Raw genomic sequence first — 26,451 nt, forward strand, 5'->3', positions numbered from 1 at the left:
ATCAGCCCTTTAGTACTTCATTGCGTGTTTAGAGAACAGCAGGTGGTATGTTTGCTAAATACATTACTATTGCTCTCCAGTGGGCTAGTGGCTGTTAGCAGCTGTTAAAGAATGTTATCAGCCATTATCAGCGCTGCCTGCGAAGAACTCACCATGCAGTCTGGTTCGTCTTATCTAATCATCCTGAGGGACGAGGATTTCATGCGGACCTAAAGTCAGGGATAGACGAAAAGTGCACGGTAAGTGCACGATGGGCGCACATTTACACACAACGATCATCGCTCAAAAGTTGGCTTTTGAGCAAATTTTGTGCAATCATCGTTGTGTGTAAAAGGGCCTTAAGGTCCGTGGTGCGCGCAAAGATAGGACCTGTCCTATCTTTGGAGCATGCTTTCCATAAACTCCTATGGGAGCAGAAAACACGCACCTCTGCTCGTGTGAACGGGATACTTCAACTAGCTGGAATTCACCCGTTCACGTGATCTTTTCCACAAGCGAGGGGCAATCTTTTTGCGCACCTATTCATGTGTGGAAAAAATGCTCGTCTCACCGAGGCCTTAGGAAGATACATTATTTTGAATCTATAATGAATAGTAAGATCTAGCACATACAGTTTTAGGTAAAAGTAAGTGTGGTCTGATTGTTGTCTAAGCCACAATTAGAGAGAAGTACAACATAACTAATAACAGTAAAACAGATGTACTATTCATATTGTTTATTGAGCACATTGGGTAAATGTTCACAGTGCAGGGAGAAAAAGTAAGTGATACTATGTATCAATAACTTCTCCAAGATGTAATTGGAAAAAGGATTTTCAAGTAAGAAGATGAGATTGGAAGTATGGGATGCACATGTGTTTTGCTCATTAAATAAAGGAAACAGAGCCTGGTTCCTGACACATTTGTTCTTCTATGAACCTTGCCTAGATGTAAACAACTTTCAAAAGACGTGTATAGAGATGCCTGAAACTGAAAATGGCTACAAAAGTATTGCTAAAGTCCTGGGTGCTCATCAATCCACTGTTAGACAAGTTATCTACCAACTGAGAAAACTCTGAATTTTTGCCATTCTCCACAGTCGTGGGACTTCTATTAAGATGATTCCAAATGCACAACAAGCCATCCTGAAAGAGGTGATAAAGTACCCAAGGGTAATAACAAAAGACCTACAGAAGACTCTACAAACTGAATAACCTCTGTTCATGTGTCTTCTATTAAAATAATGCCGAAGAAGTATAGACTTTAAGGAAAGATACCGCGAAGGAAGCCATTGCTGTCCATAAAAACCATTACTGTTCACCGTTGGGTGATGTAACAAGACAATGACCCAAAGCACACAGATAAAATGAACCCTTCGAAATTACCTGGATTTCTGCATCGATTGCTAATAAAATGTTTTCTGTCAAGTAAATCAACTAAATAAATCTTAAAAAATAAGATAATTTGTATTTTGGAATGGCCAAGTCAAAGACCTTAACTCCATTGAGATGCTGTATGACCTAAAGAGGGCTGTGCAGGCAAGGCACCCCAGAAATATTGATGAACTGAAACAATCACAGGGAGGAATGGTCCAAAATTCCTGCTCGACATTGTGAAAATCATCTTTGCAGCTACAGCAAACATTTGATGTGAAAGGGCATATACAAATTATTAAACTCAAGGGTTCACTTACTTTTCTTCCCTGCACTGTGGGCGTTTACTGAGTGTTCTCAGTAAAAGACATGAACCGTTTTTGTGTTTTATTAATTAAATTGCGTTTGTCTATAATTGGGACTTGGATATCATTTTATTACTAATCAATACGGAAGTCCAAGTAATGTCAAGGGGTTCACTTACTTTTTCTTCCAACTATAGTAGAACAGGGCAACTGCAGATTCCACCTGTCATTTCCTTGCAATTAGCTCCACTGTCATTGCAATCATTGTAGCTCCATAGCATGCATTTGGTAGGATATTTTAATTAGCTGTGAAGTTTTAATTATCCCTCTATGCCTCTAGCTGAGATCTTCGCATTCGTCTTGTGGTATAACTTTTTAGAAAGAAGTATTTTTAAACTGATCATTAATTTTATGATCCCAGAAATGAGATGCAGAATTTATGCTGTTGTCATTGGCACAAGCTCAAGGCACCACTGACAGTATTTCTGATTGTAATAGAATGACTGTGAACTAATGGGGCTCTAAGCATTCTTTTGAACATACATTTCATTTCAATGTCCGATTAGTGTGTAATGTTCCTAATTATAATGCTCATAAACTTCAATCACAGCCTTACTTGGCAAAATACAAGTAACAGATATTAAGTGCCTTTCGACAAAGATGGATGAGGATTCAGTCCCACGTTACAGGTCCAATGAGGTTGCTTACAGTTCATTGAAGTAAACTTCTGACATTAGTGAATGGTATTGTATGAGGGAGTGTATTTTCCCCGGGGTGGATTTTCATACCGCTCATAGATAAATACAATTATTTTATTTTTAAGACATATTTGAAACCAACATACATTATGGTATCAGAGCAGACAGCATAGACCTTTCACCTATAGTGAAGCCGAGGTTGTCATTTGGCAGAATGTGCTGTGATGTCATAATGTGGTTCTCCGTAGGACGTAAAGCCTTTCTTACATGGGTCAACGGTTGGGCAAGCAAATGTTCGTATGAATGTTCAATCCCAATCATCGGCCTATTTAAACATGTCTGCGATGAGACGAAAAAAGAGCAAATTCTTTCTGTCAACTGGGCTGATTGCATTGTTTATGCAGGCAAAAACATTTTTGCTCATCGGCATCACATCTTCCAAGGTTGTGCCGCCGACAAATGCTAACTGGAGGAGGAACGATTGAATTGACAATCGTTCATCCCCATAATAGCTTTGATCTGCCGCATGAAAAAAAAGCCATGACAAGTGCTTATTGCAGGGGTGTACAACTTTTTCTGGTCTAAGGGACACATTGCCATATTGAACCATTTCTAAGGATATTTCCATCGGAGACATTTATGGTATGTCCTGTGTATATGCCATAATAAATTGAATTAAGTTCCATTTCCAGGACTTCCACCTATTGGGAGAATGAGGGTCAGCTTTACCCCCTAATCAGCACTCTGGAGAGGAGGAGACAATGCCTGTGTTACAGGGGTCGTAAATATAAGGCCTCATGTCCACGGGGAAAATCAGGCCCACTACGGATTCTCCATGGAGAATCTGCAGCGGGTCCCTCCTGCCCCGCGGACATGAGCGCTTAAAATAAGAATTAACTCATCTCTCGCACGCTCCGGATCTTCCCTTCATCGCAGCTTCATCTTTTCTCCGTCGCGGACGGATATTCTTTCTTTGACCCGGCGGATGTGCACGGCACGTCGGTTGTGTGCCACACACATGCGCCGGCCTGAAGAAAAAAGATCCGGCCGCGACGGAGAAAAAGATGAAGTCGCGAAGAAGGGAAGATCCGGAGCAGGTGAGTATATTCTGATTTTGGACTCCCGCGGATCCGGACGGCTTCCATAGGCTTCAATAGAAGCCTGTGGGAGCCATCCGCGCAGGAGACCCGCACCTAAATGGAGCATGGTCCAGATTTTTTCATGCTCCATTTTTTTTAAAATCACTTTTATTGACCATCCGCGGGTATTTATCTACCGGCGGGTGGTCAATGCATCCCTATGGGGTGCGGATCCGTGTGTGGGTGATCCGCTGCGGATTTTAATTCTTATTTTGCCCGTGGACATGGGGCCTAAGGGATGCAGGGGATGCGGTTGCACCTGGGTCCAGAAGCCTTAAAGGGGTTGTCCCGCGCCGAAACGGGTTTTTGTTTTTTTTTAACCCCCCCCCCGTTCGGCGCGAGACAACCCCGATGCAGGGGTTAAAAAAACAAACCGCTCAGCGCTTACCTGAATCCCGGCGGTCCGGCGTCTTCATACTTACCTGCTGAAGATGGCCGCCGGGATCCTCTGTCTCCGTGGACCGCAGGGCTTCTGTGCGGTCCATTGCCGATTCCAGCCTCCTGATTGGCTGGAATCGGCACGTGACGGGGCGGAGCTACACGGAGCCGGCATTCTACACGAGCGGCCCCATAGAAGACTGCAGAAGACCCGGACTGCGCAAGCGCGGCTAATTTGGCCATCGGAGGGCGAAAATTAGTCGGCTCCATGGGAACGAGGACGCTAGCAACGGAGCAGGTAAGTATAAAACTTTTTATAACTTCTGTATGGCTCATAATTAATGCACAATGTACATTACAAAGTGCATTAATATGGCCATACAGAAGTGTATAGACCCACTTGCTGCCGCGGGACAACCCCTTTAAGGGGCCCATAAAGCCACTTTTCTCCATATAGGGAGCCCAGTACTACGAATAAAACATTGTAGTTAGGGGTTCTGTCAAACAAATAGCAGCTCCAGCAGCACTCCTCAAACGGCCAATGCGGGGGGATAGAAGATAATGTGTGCCAAGGGAACGGATGAGGACTTATGCTCCAACTAAATATCAGAGCCAAAAACAGTCCAAGGCAGCATCGGTTGGCGCAGTTAAAATACATCCATGTCAGATGTGTCTTTTGTTGCACACCACAACCTGCAGCAACGTTCTGACCCAAATGTTGCAGGGTCTTTGTCAAGCTTGTGGTGTGCAATAAAAGACACATCTGACATGGATGTATTTTAACTTCACCAACTGATACTGCCTTGGACATTATTTTTTGGTTCTGATATTTGGGGGCCCTGTCACAGATTTTGCACAGGGGTCCAGAAGCTTCAAGTTATACCTCTGCCTGTGTCTCACTCCATTGTAGATGATGGATCTCAAAGTGACAGCTCAGCAATTCATAAGTCCTATAAACTACAATAGAGAGAGCTTCATGCATATACGATACCTCTAACTCATATATGCAATTCTGGAGTCTTAACAGGTCAAGAAACTTTATTCTTCTAGTATATGGGGACCCAGACATGGCTACACAGTGCACCCTTAGTACTTGTCCTAATATATAGGGACCCAGACATGGCTACACAGTGCACCCTTAGTACTTGTCCTAATATATAGGGGACCCAGACAGGGCTACGCAGGGCACCCTTAGTACTTGTCCTAATATATAGGGAACCCAGACATGGCTGCACAGTGCACCCTTAGTACTTGTCCTAATATATAGAGGACCCAGACATGGCTACACAGGGCACCCTTAGTACTTGTCCTAATATATTGGGGACCTAGACATGGCTACACAGTGCAACCTTAGTACTTGTCCTAATATATGAGGACCCAGACATGACTACACAGTGCACCCTTGGTACTAGTCCTAATATATAGGTGACCCAGACATGGCTGCACAGTGCACCCTTAGTACTTGTCCTAATATATAGGGACCCAGACATGGCTACACAGTGCACCCTTAGTACTTGTCCTAATATGTAAGGGACCCAGACATGGCTACACAGTGCACCCTTAGTACTTGTCCTAATATATAGGGACCCAGACATGGCTACACAGTGCACACTTAGTACTTGTCCTAATATATAGGGACCCAGACATGGCTACACAGTGCACCCTTAGTATTTGTCCTAATATATAGTGGACCAAGACATGACTACACAGTGCATCCTTAGTACTTCTCCTAATATATAGGGGACCCAGACATGGCTACACAGTGCACCCTTAGTACTTGTCCTAATATATAGGGGACCCAGACATGACTATACAGTGCACCCTTAGTACTTGTCCTAATATATAGGGACCAGACATGGCTACACAGGGCACCCTTAGTATTTGTCCTAATATATAGTGGACCAACACATGACTACACAGTGCATCCTTAGTACTTGTCCTCAGATATAGGGGATTAGACATGGCTACACAGTGCACCCTTAGTACTTGTCCTAATATATAGGTAACCCAGACATGGCTACACAGTGCAGCCTTAGTACTTGTCCTAATATATAGAGACCCAGACATGACTACACAGTGCAGCCTTAGTACTTGTCCTAATATACAGTAGACCCAGACATGACTACACAGTGCACCCTTGGTACTAGTCCTAATATATAGGGGAGCAGACATGACTACACGGTGCACCATTAGTACTTATCCATTCCTGTTGCCATGCTATGTGCCATACTTCTGCGCCCTGACATGGAAATGACATGTGAGTAGCCATGCATAGATATTTCTGTGTCCAAATGATTGGAGCCTCACAGATTGGCATTGCGGGCTGTATGTAGATTGTTGATCAGCGCTCATTAACAGCCAGAAAACCTTCCCTTGCAAACCCACTCTCAGGCTCTCTTCACACGTGGCAGAAACTCGGTGGAATTTTCACTGGTGGAATCGCCATGGAAATTCTGCAACATTTACAGTACAAGCCACATGGAGGGAATTTAAAAAATCTGCTTCACATAGTGCGGAAATTTTCTGCAACACATCTGCAGTGTGTTTGAAAAACACTACAGATTCTGAATCTGCAGCATGTCTATTTGTGTTACAGATTCAGGGTATAGTCCCATGGGCGCTCATGTTACTACACTAAAAGACGGACAAATCTCTGCACTGCCGGAACAAAGAACATGTGACCAGCTCCATTGCCGGTCATGTGTTCTGTCTTCCGGCGCTGCGGAGAGTCGTCCGTCCTGAAGTGCGGCCGTCTTCGTCATGCAGTAACATGGGCGCCGATGCGCCCGTGTGACTAAGCCCTTATACTGTAGAATTCAACCCTTGAAATACAAGGATTAAATTCTGCAACTGATCTGCAATTAAAGACATAGCCAAATCCCCACCATTTAGTTGTAAATTTGGCCACTGCGTATTTGTTGCATATTTGGTGCAGGTTTGACACTGCATAAAGCCTGCAGCCAATACGGCATGTGTGAATGTAGCCTAGGCCAGCTTCACATGTGCCGGAAATGCTGCAAAATGTTAGTAGTGCATTTACGTCGGTAACTCTGCAGCATTTACATACAAGCCATTTGGAGTGGAAAATTCCCACATTAAATACAGCGTTTTTGAAAAAGGCGGATATAAAATCCGCAGCAGTACCATTGCAAAAAACTGCAGCCATTTAGGTGCGGATTTGGCCACCATGGTTTCCCAGCGTATTTGCTGTGGGTTTTCAACTGTGTAATACCCTCAGTCCAACATGGCTCGTATGAAGGCGACCTTAGGCTATTTCTGCATCTCGTTTTTCTGTGTACCTAGTATATGCCAAAAAGAGTGTTCTTGGGCTCACACTGGGTCAGTATGGATCAGCATACATTATTTTTATTGTATGCATCCGGTATGGTTTCCTATGCAGAGGACATCTACATATACTATGCAGTATATAATAATTATAATGAATGTATATGGACAACGTATCTGACTGTATGCTTTTACAATGGGTTATGTTGCAGTCTTTTATCAGAGATATAAATCCAGGAATTCTCCTCATATATACCTCCTACATAGGCTCCAAATGAGTGGGAACAGAGCATTATCATGTATAATAAGAGCTTGTGCACATAGCAGATCCGTGCACACAGAGCCTCTATGTGGACACATGAAGTCCTTGCAGCTCCGTACTATGGAGCTATAGGCATTCCTTGTAGTGTTGCTCTGTTCCTCCGTAAGGCACCTTATTATGTAGCTATTCTCCACCATAAAGTGAACTAAAAATTTTTTTACACTTTTTTCTTAGATACTTAAAACATTTCCTACTATGTCCCAAAAGACTTTTGTAAGGGGTGCATTACAGTTCTATACAAACTGCATCCTGTACGCAGTCACAATACGGCCGTGTGAATAAGGACTAAGATGTAATGGGATCAGTACACGTTAGATACTTTGTGACTTTATAGTGTATTTCCATGTTTACTAATGTGTGTTGGACAATTTATGATCTTGTAGAACTCAATAACAAAGTCTTCCTGATTTACTAGGAGGTATTTACAAATACAGTCATTGCTTATCGTAATCACCTATTGGCAAGTAACTTCTATTCTGCACATTTCACTCTGCTACCAGAAATCACTTCATGAGAAATGGAAGCTTTCTATATTCTATCACATCACCTTTTGAAGAACGTTTGAATTAAGTGAAGTTTATGACTTCTACGAAGGTTAATGATGTCCTTACATTAGCATTGTTTTTTGGCTTGACTCTTCTGCATTTTAGCACTGTCAGAAAAGGCACACCGGCAGCGCCATCGGAAACATATCAGAGCGATGACAGCTCGGTTTCTAATTTGCTTTGTTATAGCGCTCTGTAGACAAAACTGCAGAAAGTCAAAAAAACCAAAACTGTCCGTTCATTTATTTCGCTTGCATTTATGGTTAACCAGATGCCTCAGCAAGGAGATGACAATGATGACGGAGTTTTATTGCGGCACAACTGTCCGTGTTTACGAGGTTGAATGGTGGCACTTTCCAAAAGTTGATGATATGTTTCCAGAATATCTTCTCTCTAGCGGCAGAATTTCAGTTTTAAAGCTTTTAAGTTATGCTATCGCGTCTTAGTCAATGTAAGCAAATTGTAGGATATATACATTCAGAACTGAGTTTTGTATGGTCAGGCCTGGGTCACACAAATGAATTTGCGCACGAAAATTTTGCACGCAGAAAACAGAACCCATTGATTTCAATGGGTTCGTTCACAAGCACTGTTTGACTGCGCAATTGTGTTGTGCAACAAGACCCCACAGTTTGCTCTACTTTCCTGTACATTCGCGCAGCAGTTGCACATGCAAAAAATCATGCACCGATGCTCTCAGCCATTGAAATAGCCAATTAGTTTAATGAGTTCAAGATGTGCTCTTTTCCTGCGCAAAATAGAGCATACTGAGTTCCTTTTTGGCGCTCCGCAATTGTGCGCGCAAAATACACGCTTGTGCACAGAGACATTCAAATCAATCGGTTCTCTTTTCTGTGTATTGCACGTGTAAAATGTGCTTATATGCTTGTGTGACACAGGCCTTGGGTTGCATGCTGCACTGCCGGTGCAGTACCTTCTGTTGGTATATAAGTGACCATACCACATGGTGCCTAAATATCAGCAGTGTACAGTGGCCAGATAACATTGATCTAGGGTATGTTCACTTGTAGCAGATTTTGATTTGTTCCAAAACGCCGTACCATTTGTTGCAGCTTTTGCCAAGCATTTTGACATGGATTTGAGGGGTGGAATCTGCTACAGATCTGCATCAAAAGCCGCACCAAATGGCTTGCATTTTAACACGGATTTTGCAGAAAATCCACAGCAAATCTGCCACGTGTGAACATACCAGCACTTACACTTAAGGCCCTTTTAAACGCAATGGTTATCGCTCAAAATTCGCTCAAAAGCTATCTTTTGAGCAATAATCGTTGCGTGTAAATGTGCCCATCTTTCACTTCTCTGCTGAACGATGATTTTATGTTGAGCATAAAATCCATCACTCAGCAGAAGAGCTGATAGCAGGGACTTCACGCTGTGTTCTTCGCAGGGAGCGCTGATAATATTGTCTCAGTTGTCAGCGCCACTGCAGAACGAAGAGAATGTATTCAGAGAACAGACCACCCGCTGTTCTCTGAATATAGCTCCCGGCGGCTCACAGGTATTAATAAGATGCTAATTGGCATTAGTACCAATTAGTAGTTTATGCAAAGTGATCGCTCAAAAGTAGAGATGAGAGCACGCTTGGATAAGGCAGTTACTCGAGCGAGCATCGCTCTTCTCGAGTAACTGCATTCTCGTCCGAGCAGGCTCGGGGGGGCGGCGGGGGGAAGAGAGAGATCTTTCTCACTCTCCCCCACCCCCCCGAGCCTGCTTGGATGGGAATTCAGTTACTCGAGAAGAGCAATCCTCGCTCAAGTAAGTGCCTTATCTGAGCGTGCTCGCTCATCTCTACTCAAAAGCCATCTTTTGAGCGATCGTCTTTGTGTGTAAATGGGCCCTAAGGCTTCTTTCACATGAGCGCATATCAGTTGGCCGTTTTCACAGCCAGCCGATATAAGCTACGCTGGGGGAGAAAAAACTGGTGAACATGCTGAGCTCACCAGGCCCTCGCCCATTTCCCCTCCCTCTCCATCGCAGCTCACCCACCCCTTGTTCCTCTCCGCTTGTTCTGTGCAATGGGAGAGGGGGGGCAGAGCTAATTGCCAGTCTGTCCCGCCTCCTCCCGTTCATGGCTATAGACAAGGGGCAGGGAGGGGGGGCACTTAGCTCCACCCATACCCTGCCCATTGTACATAGCCATCAATGGGAGGAGGCGGGATGGACCAGCCCTTAGCTCCACCCCACCCTGCCCCCTCCCATTGCACAGAACGAGAGGGGAGGAGCGAGAGGTGAGCGTACACGGGGGAGGGGGGGAACAGAAGGAGGGAGTTTAGCAGCCACGCCGCTAAACTCCCGCCCACCTACGGCTGCTGCCATGGGCTCCCATAGGAGCCCATGCAGCGGTCGATGTATTCTGTCCCAAAAGATAGTTCCAGAACTATCTTTTGGGCTTGAGGTAAAAACGCCCGGCGCTATATTGGCCTGGCCGGGCGTTTTTACGTCTCAGAAATACGCCCATGTGGTCTGATGCATTGGTATCCACTGCATCAGATCACAGCGCATATCGGCCGGCCGTGAAAACAGCCTGCTGATATGCGCTTGTATGAAAGAAGCCTGGCTGTATTCACACATGAAAATTTGTACCACAATCTGTGTTGAAATCTGCACCATTTGGTGCGGACTTTAAGGCAAATTTGCAGCAGACTTCACTATTTTAATTGAAAGGGTGAAATCTATTGTGGATCCACATCCAAATCTACACCAAATGGCGCTGATGTTCCTGCAAATTTTTATGCTGCAGAAGATCTGTTACATGTGAATGCACCCTTCTGGCTTATTAAGATACACACACACACATATATATGACCAACCGTAATATCTCAGCATTTGACAGAGGGTGGGGCCTGCCCCTGTCACTCATTTGTCCCACCCTCAACACAGTTGCAAGGTGCTGATGAGTTGTCATAGAAGTCGGGTGCTCAATAAAGGCCCCCAGGTCTGCTATTCCAAAACTCCTATTAGGCTCTGTAGCCTGGTCATAAGATAACCCTGGCAGGCATAATACACTGCAGTAGAGAAGTGCATTATACAATTGATCAAGTGATGTAATGGCAAACTCCACTTGTGAAACTAAACATTAAAAGCTCATGAATCCTTTTACCATTTACTACTTAAAAGAGTAATAGGTATGACAGGATGACAAAACAGTGCAAATAAAAACTACAGCTCATTCCACAAAATCAAGCCTCCACACAGCTCAAGGGACGGAAAAATAAATAAGCTATGGGGCTCAGAATATGGCAACACAAAGCAATTTCCTTAGTTTTTTTTATTTTCCGAAAATAGTAAAACTTACCAAAAACCGTATAAATTTACCATTGTCTTTAGTGTATCAACCTGCAGCATAAGGTTAGGGCTTTTACCCGCTAGCGTTTTTTTTTAACGCTGCGATATCGCTGCGTTTTTTTTCAATGGGACTTTTTTAATGTTAAAATCGCATCACACAAAAATCGCAAAAGCACAAACTTGCAATTTTTGTGCAATGTGATTTTAACATTAGAAAGTCCCATTGAAAAAAATGCAGCGATATCGCAGCGTTAAAAAAAAACAAAAAAAAAAAACACCAGTGGGTAAAAGCTCTAACGTGTCATTGTTACCCAGACGGTCGGGCAAAAAACAATCCAAAAAATTGTGCGAGACCTGTTTCTTCATTTGCACCCCACATTTTTTTAAACTTTCTGAATACATTATGCGGTATATTTTATGGCGCCGTTAGAAATACAACTTGTTCTTCAAAAAAAAACAAAAACCCACAAGTCCTCGGGTTCCTATGTTGAGAGAAAAATAAAAACGTGATGATTCTCGGAACGCAGAGATGAAAAAATGGAGAGATTGCCACCCAAACGGCGGCAGCATATGGTTAAGCACCCTTTTATGGCCATTTAATGTAGTTGAATATTAGAGAGACTGTAAGTACAAAATTGTTTTCTTGAATCTAGTGTATTTTTATGTCTTCACGAATTCCCAAAACACGTTTTCTCTCATTACGGTTTTAGCAAATAAAACATAAAAGGATTGTCCGAGAGTTTAAGAAATCTTCTGAAATAATCAACCCTAACACTTCTCACCAGTTAAATCCCCGCCGCTGAGAGCTGATGCTCCGATGCCCACGATGACGTGCCATACATGCACATGACTGCTGCGGCCAATCACTGGTCTCAACGAGCATGCGTGGTACATGATAGCATGAGCGCTGAGGCCAGTGATTGTCTTGGGAGTTTGTGATGTCATGGACATACCATACGTTTTAAAGTTGAGAATATTGAAGTATCAGTCTCAGAGGCGTAACCTGAAGCTCCCGGGCCCCCGATGCAAAACTTGTAACTGGGCCCCCAACTATAATGCTTTACTCATAGTACTGGGTTCCCTATATGGAGAAGAGAGGCCTTATAGGCCCCCTAAGGCTCCTGGGCCCGGGTGCAACCGCATCCCCTGCATCCTCTATAGTTACGCCCCTGATCTGTCTATTGGGATGGGGGCAGCTAGTTGATTCTTTCGATTATACCATACTCTAACCTTCCTGAATATGCACTGTCACTTTGCTCTCCCAACTCTGCCTCCCAATTAAGCTATTGACCTACATGTAACAAGCTTCATGTGCCATTTTCAGAGGAAATAATGGATTATATGACACTTGATCTATAAAGTATTTGTGTCAAAACCAATTTATAATTTGTGCTAGTAAAGTGGGGGCTGCTACGGGCAAAGTTATTTTTTAGCCATATTTATGAGATGCAACTTTTTTAAAAGTCACAAAAATAGCCATATTCGTATGCCACTGGCAGGTTAGCTTAGCGTGTACTTAACAAATAATATATATATACATATATATTGACTCGGAATTGATACATCTGAGCCATTTGTATACACTAGTGTACATAATGCAGCCCAGACTTGTTTAATGTTTTAGATCAGTTTTGCATCTCTCTAGACACTTTTCAAAAGTGGCAAGAAAAGAGGGTGTGGCCAAATGAAGTCCAAAAATACCACAGGCTTGGCATGTGCTATTGTGATACATTTGGCGCATTTTCTGCGTTTTAGGTTTATGGAGTCTTTGGGGCACATTTATTACTGTTGTGCTAGAACTGTATTGTAATTTGCACCTCTTTTGGCGTAAATCAATTTAGACAAATTTACTATTCATTTTCTCAAAATGGGACAGATGTTACGTCTCTCACTCCACTTTTTCAAAGTTTCTGGAGCAAAGGGCGGATTTAAATTTTTAGACAGCCTTAAGAATTGTCTAAAAAAAAATCTAAAAATCACTCTAGTAGCTGAGTGGTGTAGAAAATAGCTCCTCATCTCTAAACATACTTAAAAATGCGACAAATTTATCATCACTGTGCAACATTTGATACATTTGTTGTACTTTAACCCCTTCACTGCAGGATTAGGTAGTCTTCAGCACATTTCAATTCTGATTTTTAGGAGATTTTCAGGGCGTGCCACTAAAGGGGTTAAACTGGAGAAGGGAAATAAAGCATGCCAGAGAAAAGGCATCAAAGGTTACCCTGATGATAAATATCCCCCTGTGTAATCATCAAAGCTAATAATTATTATATAAATACAAGTGTAACAAACAGCCATCAGTTTGCGTTGTATCTACATCATACACCGTCTTACCTGGAGCCCGCAAATTGAAGCCTTAGAATAAAATGAATTATTTTTTTAAAATGCGCTACACGGTCATTTATTATTAACTGAATTGTACATTATGAGGAATTGTTTCATATTATATTTTTCACTCTTTGTTTCATTTTGAAGTATTGATTAGTATTATCTTACAATACTTCTTGCATACTACTTAAATTCTACCCCAATCAAGAATTTGCTACTCGACTTGGGCCAATCAATACCCTATAAAATAAAAACTAAAGCAGATTTCTTTCTCCTCAATCAACTTATTATACAAGTTGTAATCAGTCAACATTTCTTCTTTCTCTCCAGGAGACTCAGATGATGTGGAAGACTTTGATGTGTCTCCTCGCCACCCAGATACAGTTTCTATTGCCTCTGATCGAGATAAGGATGAGGAGCTGCCATCTGAAGGTACACGTCTGTTCAGTTTTCAATATACTGCTCTCTACTACAAATCAGTGTAACAAGATAGAAGGAATAGAATTACTGAGCCTCATAAAATATAAGGCTCCAGCTCCCATGTGTGTCTTCCTTTCCTCTGAAGCTTTTAAGAACTGAAGAGCTCCCTCTAGTGGCTTTTTAAATAAAATTGATTTCATTTTACTACAAAAGTTATTCAAATTACTGCTTACTTCGGGGCTGTATCATTTGTCCTGTTTTTCACACATATCATTTCCCTTCAGAGAGCCCATTGTTACATTAAAGAAAAAAATGATTTTTTTAGGACTTTTTCCAGTTTTTATTTTAATATCAAAAGTTTTGTGTATTATTATTATTATATAATAGTTGCTATACTATTTAAGTGATGGGACTTTTGGTCCTGTATACTTTAGATGTATTCATTATCAAAACGAATAGTATAGAAGTTTTTTTTTATATTAAAAAAAATGCAAAATTGTTAAAATTACAATTTTTGTATACTTTTTGTATATTTATTTGCTTTAAGTATATTAATTAAAATATTGAACATAATGAAACCTATTTACCAGGAACATTTCAGGATGTTTATTTAACTTATTTTTCTGTTACTATTCTTTTTGTTGACTTTTTTATTTTCAACATGTGTAAGATACCAAAAGTAAATAAATATCACATATAGGAAAATCTGCAGCTTTTTTATGACTGCTTGTTGTATTCTGCAGCTACTTTATTATACGCACACACACAAAAAAAAGATATTTACTTTTATAGGATTCCGAAGCGCGTTTCTATAGGCAGGTAACAAAGCCGGAGAACACTTTGCTTCTAGCCGGCCATTATCCCAACGCTCTAGTTTTTTTCCTCCCCAGCAATAATTGATGATGCTGTATATAGAGAACCGTTTAGGAAAAGTTAGCAAATGATATTTTGCACTAACTTCCATGGGCATTGTATGTAGTCTCCTGCGATTTAATTACATGCAGTGAGTGAAAGCATTCTAAGTTGGTTATAAAGTTATGATTGAGTAATGCTTTGTGACATGATATGATGATCAGGCAGGGCCACTCTGTCTCTAAGTACAATTGCCAAACTAAAATATGCTTCCTGCAACACAGCACTCAAGGTTTTATGTTATCCAGATCTTTCCCATTGGATACATAAATTGACTTTATGGGGTATAAAATTATGTCTATTGCAGAGCAGGGATAAGTGAGCCGCATGCATGTGTAATAAATACTGTACTCAGTGATTCAGGGAAACCTATTTTGTCATCCGTAGAACCTTACCCCTATATAGGGGAACAGTTAGTATATTCCATCTTCTTCTGCCCAAGTATGATTTACTTTCGCTAGAAATGAAACACTATTTTGCTTTACTGGAATATTCATCAGTAACTAACTGAAAACGGCTCCCTAAATGCTCGCTTATTAGATTTAGATAAGGTCGGGATTTAATACATGTTTATTGTAGGGACAATATCATTCGGAGAGAAGTCTATGACGATGACCGTAAAATCCACTGATTTAATGTGAATTCAAATTTTATGACTATATTAAAAAATAAAGAGTTCAAAGGTATATGAAGTGAGCGCCGCGAACCTGTCATAGGTTCCGTTCAGATATCCATCATTGGAATCACCCATTAGGTCTCCCAGGGGTGTATTGTATCCGTGTTTAACTATTTGTATTCTGGATGGAATATCTACACGCCCTGCAGTGAAATGAACATACATGACCATATCGCTTTATGATACTTTACGTTCAGTTTAGCGTAAGGTCCGAATGTAAATTAGTTAAACATGGGTACAATACTGAATGAGATCTTGGCCATAGAGAAGAGCCTGGGTCTTATTGCCTTATCATGTCTTATTGCCTATAGTTCAGTGAAGCTGGAATATGAATAGTTAAACACAGTACGCCCATTTGAATGAGGCCTTTGCTATAGAGACAGCCTCGGCCCTATATCATGTCTCATTACCTTAATATTTCAGCGAATGTTACAATTTGGCTATTTGAGTATTAAACTTTATTCATTTTACAAGTACACATTGGTTAGATCACAAATTTTAAAAAAAAATCCAATTTCAAAAAAGTCTACAATTTTTTTTTTAAAATGTCTTTATTTTATTTTAGGGGTTTTTTTTATCCTCCTTCAGCTGTCACACAATTCTCTATTAAGTCTGCTAGGCAGAATTTTTAACAATGAGCGAAACTAAATTAGCCCAGGTCACGGCGAGGTCTGTTATTAAATCTTATTGTATTTTTGTCCTTTTGACTTGTGCTTCACACCAACAAAAAGTATATAAACTGATAGATCATGGACGCTAAACATGATAAGTATTTTTCATAATGCTAATGTAATTTTCAGGGTACCGAGAAGGTCACATCCCTATATTTCTACATGCATTAGGAATCTCTCATTCTGCTTAATACTTCTCCCACTTCTATTCCTCCGGTTCAAAAGTTCATCCGGTTCCCCAACGGCCACCTAATTTCCTAGTTATTCCCCCGAAGCCATATGTGTTTTGGTTTCTTTATGGATTATTAGGTACTGTAGGAAAGTCAAATAAGTTATATCTTCTAATGAAATTCTAGCATACTTCAGATCAGTGATGCCTAGATTTGATTGCTAGTAGCAATTATCGCAGTCTGGGTATAAAGTGATTGGTTTTACATGGTACTGAGCAGAAGAACAAAAATCTACAGTTAACTGCATACAAATAATGTAATTACATATCACAAATATATTACGTAGATAATATGGAGGAGACTTTTTATGCTGATTCATAGCAAGATGTCAGTTCACGCATGGAATCAACCCAAGTTCACATGCAGGTTATTGCGGGCTCGTAGCTGACTCCGAATTGGAATTTAGATTTTTTTTTTTACATTGGACCTTGATGCTGGAGATGAATGGAATTTCAATGAAGGACCAAAGTGGTCACCAATTTGTCAGTAAAACTAATAGGGTTTCTATAGTCATGTCTTCTCATTAATATCCGTTGTTTGAAAGGCGCTTCATACAATAGAGGTGAGATAATTGATCTCGGAATAAGGTTCCCGTTTCATTTATCGATGTGTTGCTTATATGACATCTGGATGACAGATTTCAATATCAGCACTCCTATGAAGGTATCAGAATTGTATTTTTTTTTTCTATTGATGTTCAACCGCTAATATCACGAAGCGTCGAGAATCCTGGTATGAAAATAAACCTGGATTGTCGAGGATGACGTTTAATATTTTCTGGTTGGGCAGCTGAAACAAAAACCTTCAGAATGATGTAGAGAGATCAATGTCGTTACATGTAGTCGTATAAGCTCCTTCAAGGGGCTCAGCATATAAAGGGTTAAAATGAAATTCGGAAATCTGCATTTTAATGGGTTGAAGATTCCCAATTAAATAATTTACCAAACCTCTAAATTATTATAGCACTGCAACAAATGCAGATATAAAGTGTCTTGTATTGTGTATTCTGTGTCAGATTTTGCATTTTTGTCATAAATTTTTTATTATTTTTTTTTTGCTAAGTTCTAATTTTAGGTTATTCTTGTATTTAAAGGGACAAGTAGCAAATTACGATTACATTTCGAAACATATATTTAAAAAAAAAAAAAAATTCTCATGTAATGACCAAAGAGCAGTATTTAAGCACCCATATAATGGAAGGAGATAATAGGTCTTCATGGACATGCTGGTGCAAGTTCAAGAATAGGACGGTACTAGCCATATTATTACACCATATCAATAAAGCTACCAGCAGCTGCCCTGTCAATAGTAATAAAGTTACAGCCTCCAATGTGCACCATTCTAAATAGATCCTTGATCATCTGGGAAGTTTAATCTTTTGTAGAAGCAAATGTCCTTTTGACTCACCATTATTTATCTCTCACTTGCTGCAATTGCTCTAATTATGTGATGTATTTGCTTATGATGAGTGGTAAATCCACAAATGGGAGGGATGCAGTTAATAACCAGAGGCTGCAGCCGGGCGGCTAAGGTCTTGCTGGTAAATGGCATCGTAAGGGTTAAAATTGCATCATCCAGCTCTAAACACAGACCCCCCCCCCCCCCATCCTAAGCTGGAGCTGGGGCTTCTCACATATATATGCTACCGCCGTTTTAATATCCTTGGCAAAATATATTTGCAAAGCATTCAGAACTCTTTCAGGCATGAAGATGGGGTTTTAAGGCGTTAAAGAAGGCTGAGAGCGAAAGATACATTTCTGGAAATATTTAAATGTTCCATCACAAATCTAATATTGTACACATGTGAACTCCTTCATAAAGTTCTTAAGAAATTTGTCAAACACGCCCCTTTCGCAAAGCTCTACTGACTTTTTTGAAGTGGCAAGGGCAGTGTAAAACCGAAATAAGTTGAAAATGTTTTAGCAAAAAAAGCAATATTTTTGCCTTTTTATGCCAGAAAACTATCGCAAGTGTTTGATAAATTTCCCCCCTTTATATAAAAAATGATATTAAACATTAAGGGGGGGGAATAGCACCAAAAAGAAATTACATTAAAAAGGCAACACTTAGCAATTTTTGTCACTTTTATGGCACACATTTTAGGAAAGTGGGTGTGGATTATCCGAAATAAGTGAGGCCGCCCCCGCTTTAATTTAGAATTAGAATTTATGCCGAGAACTGGCGTAAATTATGCCAGAAGTCTACTCCATCTGATAGCAAATTTCTTATTTTGGCGCACAGACAGCCTGAGATGTGCCAGATGTATTAAGAGGCGAACTCCACTTGTTCCAGCAGTGTGCAGATTAAGACCAGCATATGAAAAGTCTGTCTGAATACATTCTTTCCTTAATGGGATTATCTGGGACTTTTTAGTGGTTTTTTTAGACTTGGTGGAGGTCTGCCAATTGGGATCCCCGTCGATCAGCTGATTCCCTCTCCAGTTGTCAGTGTGGACTGTACTGGAAGCAAATAACGCTGCCAGCATTACAGTGGCCTAGTTTGGTACTGCAGACACAGCTCCCATTGAATTCAATGGCAGCTGTGCCTGCAGTACCAAATCATGCCACTGCACTATGCACAGTGCTATCTGCTCCCAGCACTCTCACTAATGACAGCTGGCCTGTGAATCAGCTTATTAATACGGATCTCGAGTGGCATTAACTATTGATGACCTATTGGGAGGATAGATTATCAATAATAAAAGCCTCAAAAGTTGAACAACCCCTTCAAAGTATTTTTAATGCCCTGTTTAAAAAACTACAGTTTTAAGGAGTAGCTGAATTTTTGAAAACGTTTTTAAAGTAAAAAAACATCCAGTGATTGTATATATCATTGCTAATGAAAAGGCAAAAAAAAGAAAAATCTGCCTCTAGATCACTAATTTGGCTCAGGCTAAGCAGCAGTAGTCTACATGGCGCAGTTTGTGCAGGATGACTGCACACATGGTCAAATGGAGTCATTTGGCTGGCAGTGCCACCATGTATATGGGCTCCTTTCATTGCTGTCATTGGCAGGGAAGTGTTTGTTTTATACCACCTAAGAGGATGTAGGAATTTTTATTGAGTGCTAATATTGCGGAATGTGTACAGTGGGCAAATTAATCAGTGTAACTGAGCAGGCTTTCTAGCACAATTGCCTTGGAAAGAATGCTGGTGAGGCTGAACACCAGATTTATCAAACCCTCCTTTTTATGACACTAAAAAAGTATTTGAAAAATGTGAGCATGGTTCTAATTTGTGACTTATTTGCATAGAAAACTTCTCTGAATTCAGCAGTGCGCCAATATTAGTAAATCCCCCCCCCCCTCCCAGTGTGTCCGGACAGGGAAGAAGATGCCTGGGGTTAACTAAAACAGGTGCATGAGCTTGAAGCCATGGTTTCCCTACATACAGGTAATGAATAAGTACAATACAATGAGTATCCTGTGATAGTAAGTATTTACCTAAGATGTCATCAGTAAAAGGAAAAGAAGGATAAAAGTTTTAAATGTGATGTAAAACTCCTTCAATCTGTCAAAAATGGTCAGATAGGTTCCAGATTGTTGCTGATTACTAGATGGCATAAAGAGTCATTTAACCCCTTTAGTGGAACGTCCGGAAAATCTCCGGGGCTTGTTGCACTGACCATGCAGTTAAACCCTGGAAGATTTCCGTGGACAGCTCCAGTGCTGAAATGTGCAGAGCACTGAGCTGTCATCTGAAATCTTCCAGGGTTTTTATTGCATTGTTGACTCATTTAAAAAACCTGCCCTGTGAGGCATGACATGGTAATAATAAACCTGCCACTGAAGGGGTTAAAGGGGTTTAATGAGAATAGCCCATTTTACTTAAAACCCTTATACTTTCCTGTTTATTGAAGACACATTGTAACATGTCCTCAGACTCTTACTATCCCTTCTTCTAATCTTTTGGCCTCCAGTTCCACCATTCTTCTTACACTATTCAATGTCTGAGCTAAGTGAGCATGCTGAGGGGGGCATTTGGCCACTGCATCATAGTCATAAACTACATTTCATAGAAGCTCTTAGTACTTTGTGCTGTGAACTGTGCATGTCCCCCGTTGTGATGAAGAAGGCTAGACTGTATATGTGCAATCACACTGCACACAGCTAGAAATAGCAGCCCTATAGGGAAACAGAGGTGTCAGACCGTGCAAACCCATCCTGAAGAAGGAAGAACTACAAGAAGACGTAACACAAGGAAATCAGCTCCAAAGACAGCATGGTGGATTTACGAGGGGTACCGAGCAACCCTTCATTTAGACTAATAAATTATAATTGCAAGGATTTATTTGGGTGCAATAAGGCAGGATTAAGATTGTGGTAGAGAATAGAGATGAGCGAGCGTACTCGCTAAGGCAAACTACTCGGGTAAGTATTGCCTTTTGCAAGTACCTGCCCGCTCGTCTCAAAAGATTTGGGTGCCGGCGGGGGGCGGGGAGCAGCGGGGGAGAGCGGGGAGGAACGAGGGCAGATCTCTCTCGCTCTCTCCCCCCTGCTCACTCCCGCAACTCACCGCACACCCCCGCCGGCACCCGAATCTTTTGAGACGAGCGGGCAGGTACTTGCAAAAGGCAATACTCGCTCGAGTAATTTGCCTTAGTGAGTATGCTCGCTCATCTCTACTAGAGAACCTTCAGCAAGAAAGCCGAAAATAACATTTTAACACAAAATTTGCTGCTATAACTTTGTTTTTAATCAGAGAATTTCCTAACTAGTAGGGCCCGGACTGGTAATTCGTGTTGCACTATGGTATTTGGCGTTATTAGTGCTACGTGAGTATGCATGTGATACTTTTGATTGACGCTGCTGGAGGTAATATGTGCACTACATGGTGGTATTTGGTGCTGCATGGTTGTTTTTGGCCGTAAGTGAGGCTCTGTGATCACCATGGATTGGATGCTGAAGTTGAGTTGAAAACATTTGAGAAGCCTTGATCCATTGGATTTACGCAGTAGATAACAGCTGATGATACTTATCATCCTCACTCTCTTCTTTAGCTCTTAGAGTAAAGCACAATTGTTGTAGTGGGCAATGTGCACCACTATTTTTCCACTATATTGCATGTATTGGATGTGGGATGGCGGGGCTTGTGTGCCAATACTGCTTTTTAACCCTAGAACGGACCTGTAACTGGTTGTTTCCGCCCAATCTTGGCCTTGCAAACTTTCCCATTATACATTTAGCCAGTTCATTATGAGCGGCAGGACAATTTGCGTAACGCGGGTAGTACATAGATACTGCTGACATCAGATCCGTGGGCGGTATAAGAAGGTGACACTGGAAGCATCCAGTTGCTATAATAACAAGCCAATGTCCTCTTTGATCCTGACTGATTGTGGGTGAAGCAGTGGAGCATAAGCCAAACCACCACACTTGTTCTAGAACTACAGCTGTTAAAGTTTTCAGAGGGCGGAGCATAAGGCAAAAAACAGGAAGTGAACGCAGTGTCTAGTGACGGGCAGCCATTGTTTTTTGCTAGAGTGGAGAGTCGTTAAACTTTTACAGGGAGACAGATAATTAGCAGTGCATCACATAGCAGATACTCATGGGCCAAACCACATCCCATCCTGTCCAGTACACCATACATCACAGTGTATGCGTATGGGCAAAATCTGGCCAAACTGGTGCTCAGAGTAACCTGCCCAGTAGATGGTTTTCAGTTTTTTGTTGGATTGTAATAAATTCTGGATTATTAGATGCCTGATTACAGTAATCTCATACTATTAAACTGTAATTAGGTGTAAAGAGTAGAGAAGATTGAAGGTGCTGAACAAAGTAAAGTGTCAGACTTTAGGAGTTAGTCATTCTTCTATCACTAGAGTCGGGATACTATTTAGTATGCCTGTTATTAGTTATAACGCCTTCTCTATTTTACAGCATTTATCTGTCATTTAAGAAGCATATATTCCATAAAATATCAGTACAGCTACAAGACTGCCAGCGAAGACAGACTAAACATTTCCTCCAGAAGTCTCTACTGGCAATGGTTTTAATGTCTGTTATAATTTCTATTGATGACTAAGACTTACATTAATCAGTTAGTGGCTTTATTAAGTGCAGACCTGCTCTGTGGCTTGTATCCACCATAGAAATGACATCATAGATCTGCATATAACAGCAGGACTAAATAGGTATGCTACCATCTGATACTAAAATGTCATCACCTAGTAGTTAGCACTAAAGGACCTGCCGTCTCTCCTGACTTGTGTATTTTAGTAAATACTTGAATTCAGAACCATCTTTTCTTAGAAGTCTGCAGTTGTCAATTTAGGCATTAATTTCCAGGAGGAATAACAGAGGAACTGCACATTGTTAAGTTTTAAGAAAAGATGGCTCCGAATACAAGTATTTACTAAACTAGACATGTCAAGAGAGATGACAGGTGATTCTTTTTAAGTGAGAAAAATGAAATCTGAAATCTAATCTGGACCCCTGCAGGTTTTCAGTTTTCCCCTTCACCATATGAATCAAGAAAAGGAAAGGATATTTTAAGCTTCTAATGGGATTGTTGAATACCCTCGGCAGAAGGGCTCTGATAACCTCATAGCCGGATTCACATGCGGTGTAAATAGTAATACATCATTACACATATTAGATTTTATTTCTTGTGTCCGCATGAAGTGATATTTTGAACATTTGACTTTCCAGTCTAGTTCTCTTCGCCTTGTCTGCTGTTGGGATTTATTGGGCACTAGTTTTACCCATTGTGTAACTCAATTATGATTGGTCAGGAAGGGTTTTGTTTCTTCTTAAGGAAAGCACCTAGAAGGTGTGCGGGGAGGCTTATAAGGCCATGCATGCTTCTCTGGGAAATATGCAAATGTGAAGATGGAACAATACCTCTGCAGCGCCATCTATTGGAAGGCAGCGTTCCTGCAAGTCAATGTTAGACTTTTTAGACAAGTCTTATAACACTGACTGGAAATTGTAATCCAAAGCCAGAATCCATACACAGACAGCTGTTTCAGGGGTTTTGGCCCTCATCAGTGTGCAGTAGGATTCTGACTTGGCTAGTGAGAGGCCTACAGACAGAAAAGGTCTCGCCTTAGGTGGAGCACCGACAAGGTGTGTAAGGTGTGTTCCATCAATTATCATTAACACATTACTAGCATAGGGCTCCTTCACACAGCCGAAAATCACATGAATGAGAGGCAGCCACAACTAAGTCGCAGCTACATATCCCGTTTTAACGCCCATTCAGTTGGGCGGGGGGAGAGAGTTTACCTTTGCTAAACTCCCTCCCCTTCGCCGCCCTTTGCCGACTGCCAGCAAAGGGAGGGGGCAAGATGGCGCGGGAGCTAGAGTGTTAAACTCCTGCCCCCTCTTCCGCTCGATCCCGACCCTTGCCGGCTGCCAGCAAGGTAGGGGGGGGGGGGGGGGAATGGAGTTGGAGCTTAGCAGATTTAATGTGCTACTCTCCCACTCCATCCTGCTCCCTCCCTTTGCTGGCAGCCAGCAAGGGGCGGAGAAAGGGAGGGAAGGGAGAGGCAGTTTTTAGCAGAGCTGCTGCTAAACTCTCTCCTACCTCTCTTTTCCAGCAGCTCTCATAGGCTCCCATAGGAGTCTATGAGACCAGTGGGTGTATTCCAGTGCATTTAAGTGCACAGTGGTTTAGATGGTCACGATTTTCAACCGGCATTTATTGCGACAAAACAGCCGTGATAAAACGCTCATGTGATGGCAGCCTTATGATGATGTTCAACGTGATCTAGTTCAAAGTAAATCCACTGGGCTAGATATGATTTGCTTAATCTGTTGTATTCCATTTTTTGGATGTGTGCATTTTAAAGGGAGTGTGTCAGTAGAAAATGACCTACTGTATAAATCAGGTTTTTTATGCTAAATATATTTTTAAGAACTTTTTGGTGATTTTTTTAAAATTTAATTTGTGATGTCACAAACTTTATTTAAAAAATCCTAATATCTTGTAGTTTTCACCAAAGCCACTAAACTTAAAGAGAACTTCCCAGCAGAAAAATTGTTTTGAAATTGCCACCATAGTGTTATGCAACATGACGCAAGCAGGGCACACGTAGTTCTACACAAAAGAAGTCTTTTACCCTCACCAGAAGTTCTTGACCAGTTCTTGATCTTCACCAAAAGTACCTTGAAGCTTGAGCGCCCAGTATACAAATGTGCCATGCCAAGTCAAAGAGGTAGTGCCATTGTCGCTCCGAGTCAGCGTGGCACTGCAGAAACCCACCCTCTCCTCCTGCTTGCTGCCTGATAGGACTGAAATCTCATGAACGTGGCGTGTGACCCTCCAGGCACGAATTCTGGGGCATACGCAGTTCGCCAGTGTAGCCGAGGTATATACGCTTTGCTTCACTGCACATGTGTGGGTAAGGGCTCCTCCATAGGACATATGCGGAACTACGCTCGCTGCTATGGAGAATAGTTGTACACGAGAGAAAAACCTTTTTTTTTACCTTTCGAACTCCGCACTATTGCGTGCGAGTTTGAAAAAAAAAAAAACGCTGTAAGATAGGTCCTGCTCTATCTTTCTCTCATGAAGTATTAACGCTTGAGAATCCCAATAGTGAAAATGAAACCATTGACATCAATGCTTTTGTTTCGTTCCATTATGCGGTCTGTAATTATCATGGCCGCAAACTGGGACAAAATCACGCCTATTTTCGGACATTCGTGAGATTTCAGTGCTATCAGCTCTGATGTCAGTACACAGGAGGAGGTGGGGAGTGTGAGGACAGCCCAGGTTTTGGCTGTGATGCGCTGACCCGGAGGGATGGTGGACCACCGCTTTAATTCGAAATGGCACATTTGTATACAGTACTGGGCACGCAACCGTCAAAATTAGAATTTCTGGTGAAGCTAAGAGGCTCCTCTTGTGTACAACCATGTGTGTCCTGTTTGCATCATGCTGCACATCACTATTACATTGGTTTTAAAACGATTCTTCTGTTGGTGGACTCCCTTTAATAGTAGAATGAAACTTCCAGCTCTGCAGAGAAAAGTTTCCAGAAGTCGTCTTATTAGTAAAGGCAGGATTAAAATGCGAAGTTCCACCTAGTATAGATAACACATGGTCTTCCTTCCACAATGGGTGATAATCACAGCTGACCCCCTGCCCTCCCTGCACAATGAGCGCTGCACATGTTACAGAGCATGTCTGGAATACTTAAAGGGGTTGTCCTGCGAAAGCAAGTGGGGGTATACACTTCTGTATGGCCATATTAATGCACTTTGTAATATACATTGGCATTAAATATGAGCCATACAAAAGTTATTCACTTACCTGCTCCGTTGCTAGCGTCCTCGTCTCCATGGTGCCGTCTAATTTCAGCGTCTAATCTCCCGATTAGATGCGCTTGCGCAGTCCGGTCTTCTCCCTTCTGAATGGGGCCGCTCGTGCTGGAGAGCTGCTCCTCGTAGCTCCGCCCCGTCACGTGTGCCGATTCCAGCCAATCAGGAGGCTGGAATCGGCAATGGAACTCACAGAGCCCACGGTGCACCATGGGAGAAGACCGTGGGTGAAGATCCCGGCGGCCATCTTCGCAAGGTAAGTAAGAAGTCACCGGAGCGCGGGGATTTGGGTAAGTACTATCCGGTTTTTTTTTTAAACCCCTGCATCGGGTTTGTCTTGCGCCGAATGGGGGGGCTATTGAAAAAAAAAAAAACCGTTTCGGCGCGGGACAACCCCTTTAAGGGCAATTTACATGGCACGATTATTGCGCACAATGGGTTAATTGAATGTGAAGCGCTGAGCGAGAAGCCAGCGGTGATCTGCCTGCCTAAAGGCTCTGTGCGAGGTCTAACAACCTAGTGGTGACGTCAGGGGTGCAGTCATCCCATCTAAATGGGACATTACCCATACAGGGTCTCCTCCTGTCCCTTGTCCCCTATGGCTCATGAAGCTA

The 26,451-nt window shown here is 41.8% G+C and overlaps 1 protein-coding gene across 1 annotated transcript in view; it reads left to right on the forward strand.

The window, feature by feature from the left end:
* The window catches only part of SKAP2 (src kinase associated phosphoprotein 2), a 226,512-nt gene that overhangs the window by 60,941 nt on the left and 139,120 nt on the right, over positions 1-26,451 (forward strand). Inside the window, exon 4 of the mRNA XM_066584584.1 lies at positions 13,994-14,095. Coding sequence (XP_066440681.1) covers positions 13,994-14,095 — 102 coding nt within the window. The remainder of the gene's footprint in view (positions 1-13,993; positions 14,096-26,451) is intronic.

Source organism: Eleutherodactylus coqui, chromosome 12 (genome assembly GCF_035609145.1).
Source record: "Eleutherodactylus coqui strain aEleCoq1 chromosome 12, aEleCoq1.hap1, whole genome shotgun sequence".
In the NCBI taxonomy this organism is placed as follows: Eukaryota; Metazoa; Chordata; class Amphibia; order Anura; family Eleutherodactylidae; genus Eleutherodactylus; species Eleutherodactylus coqui.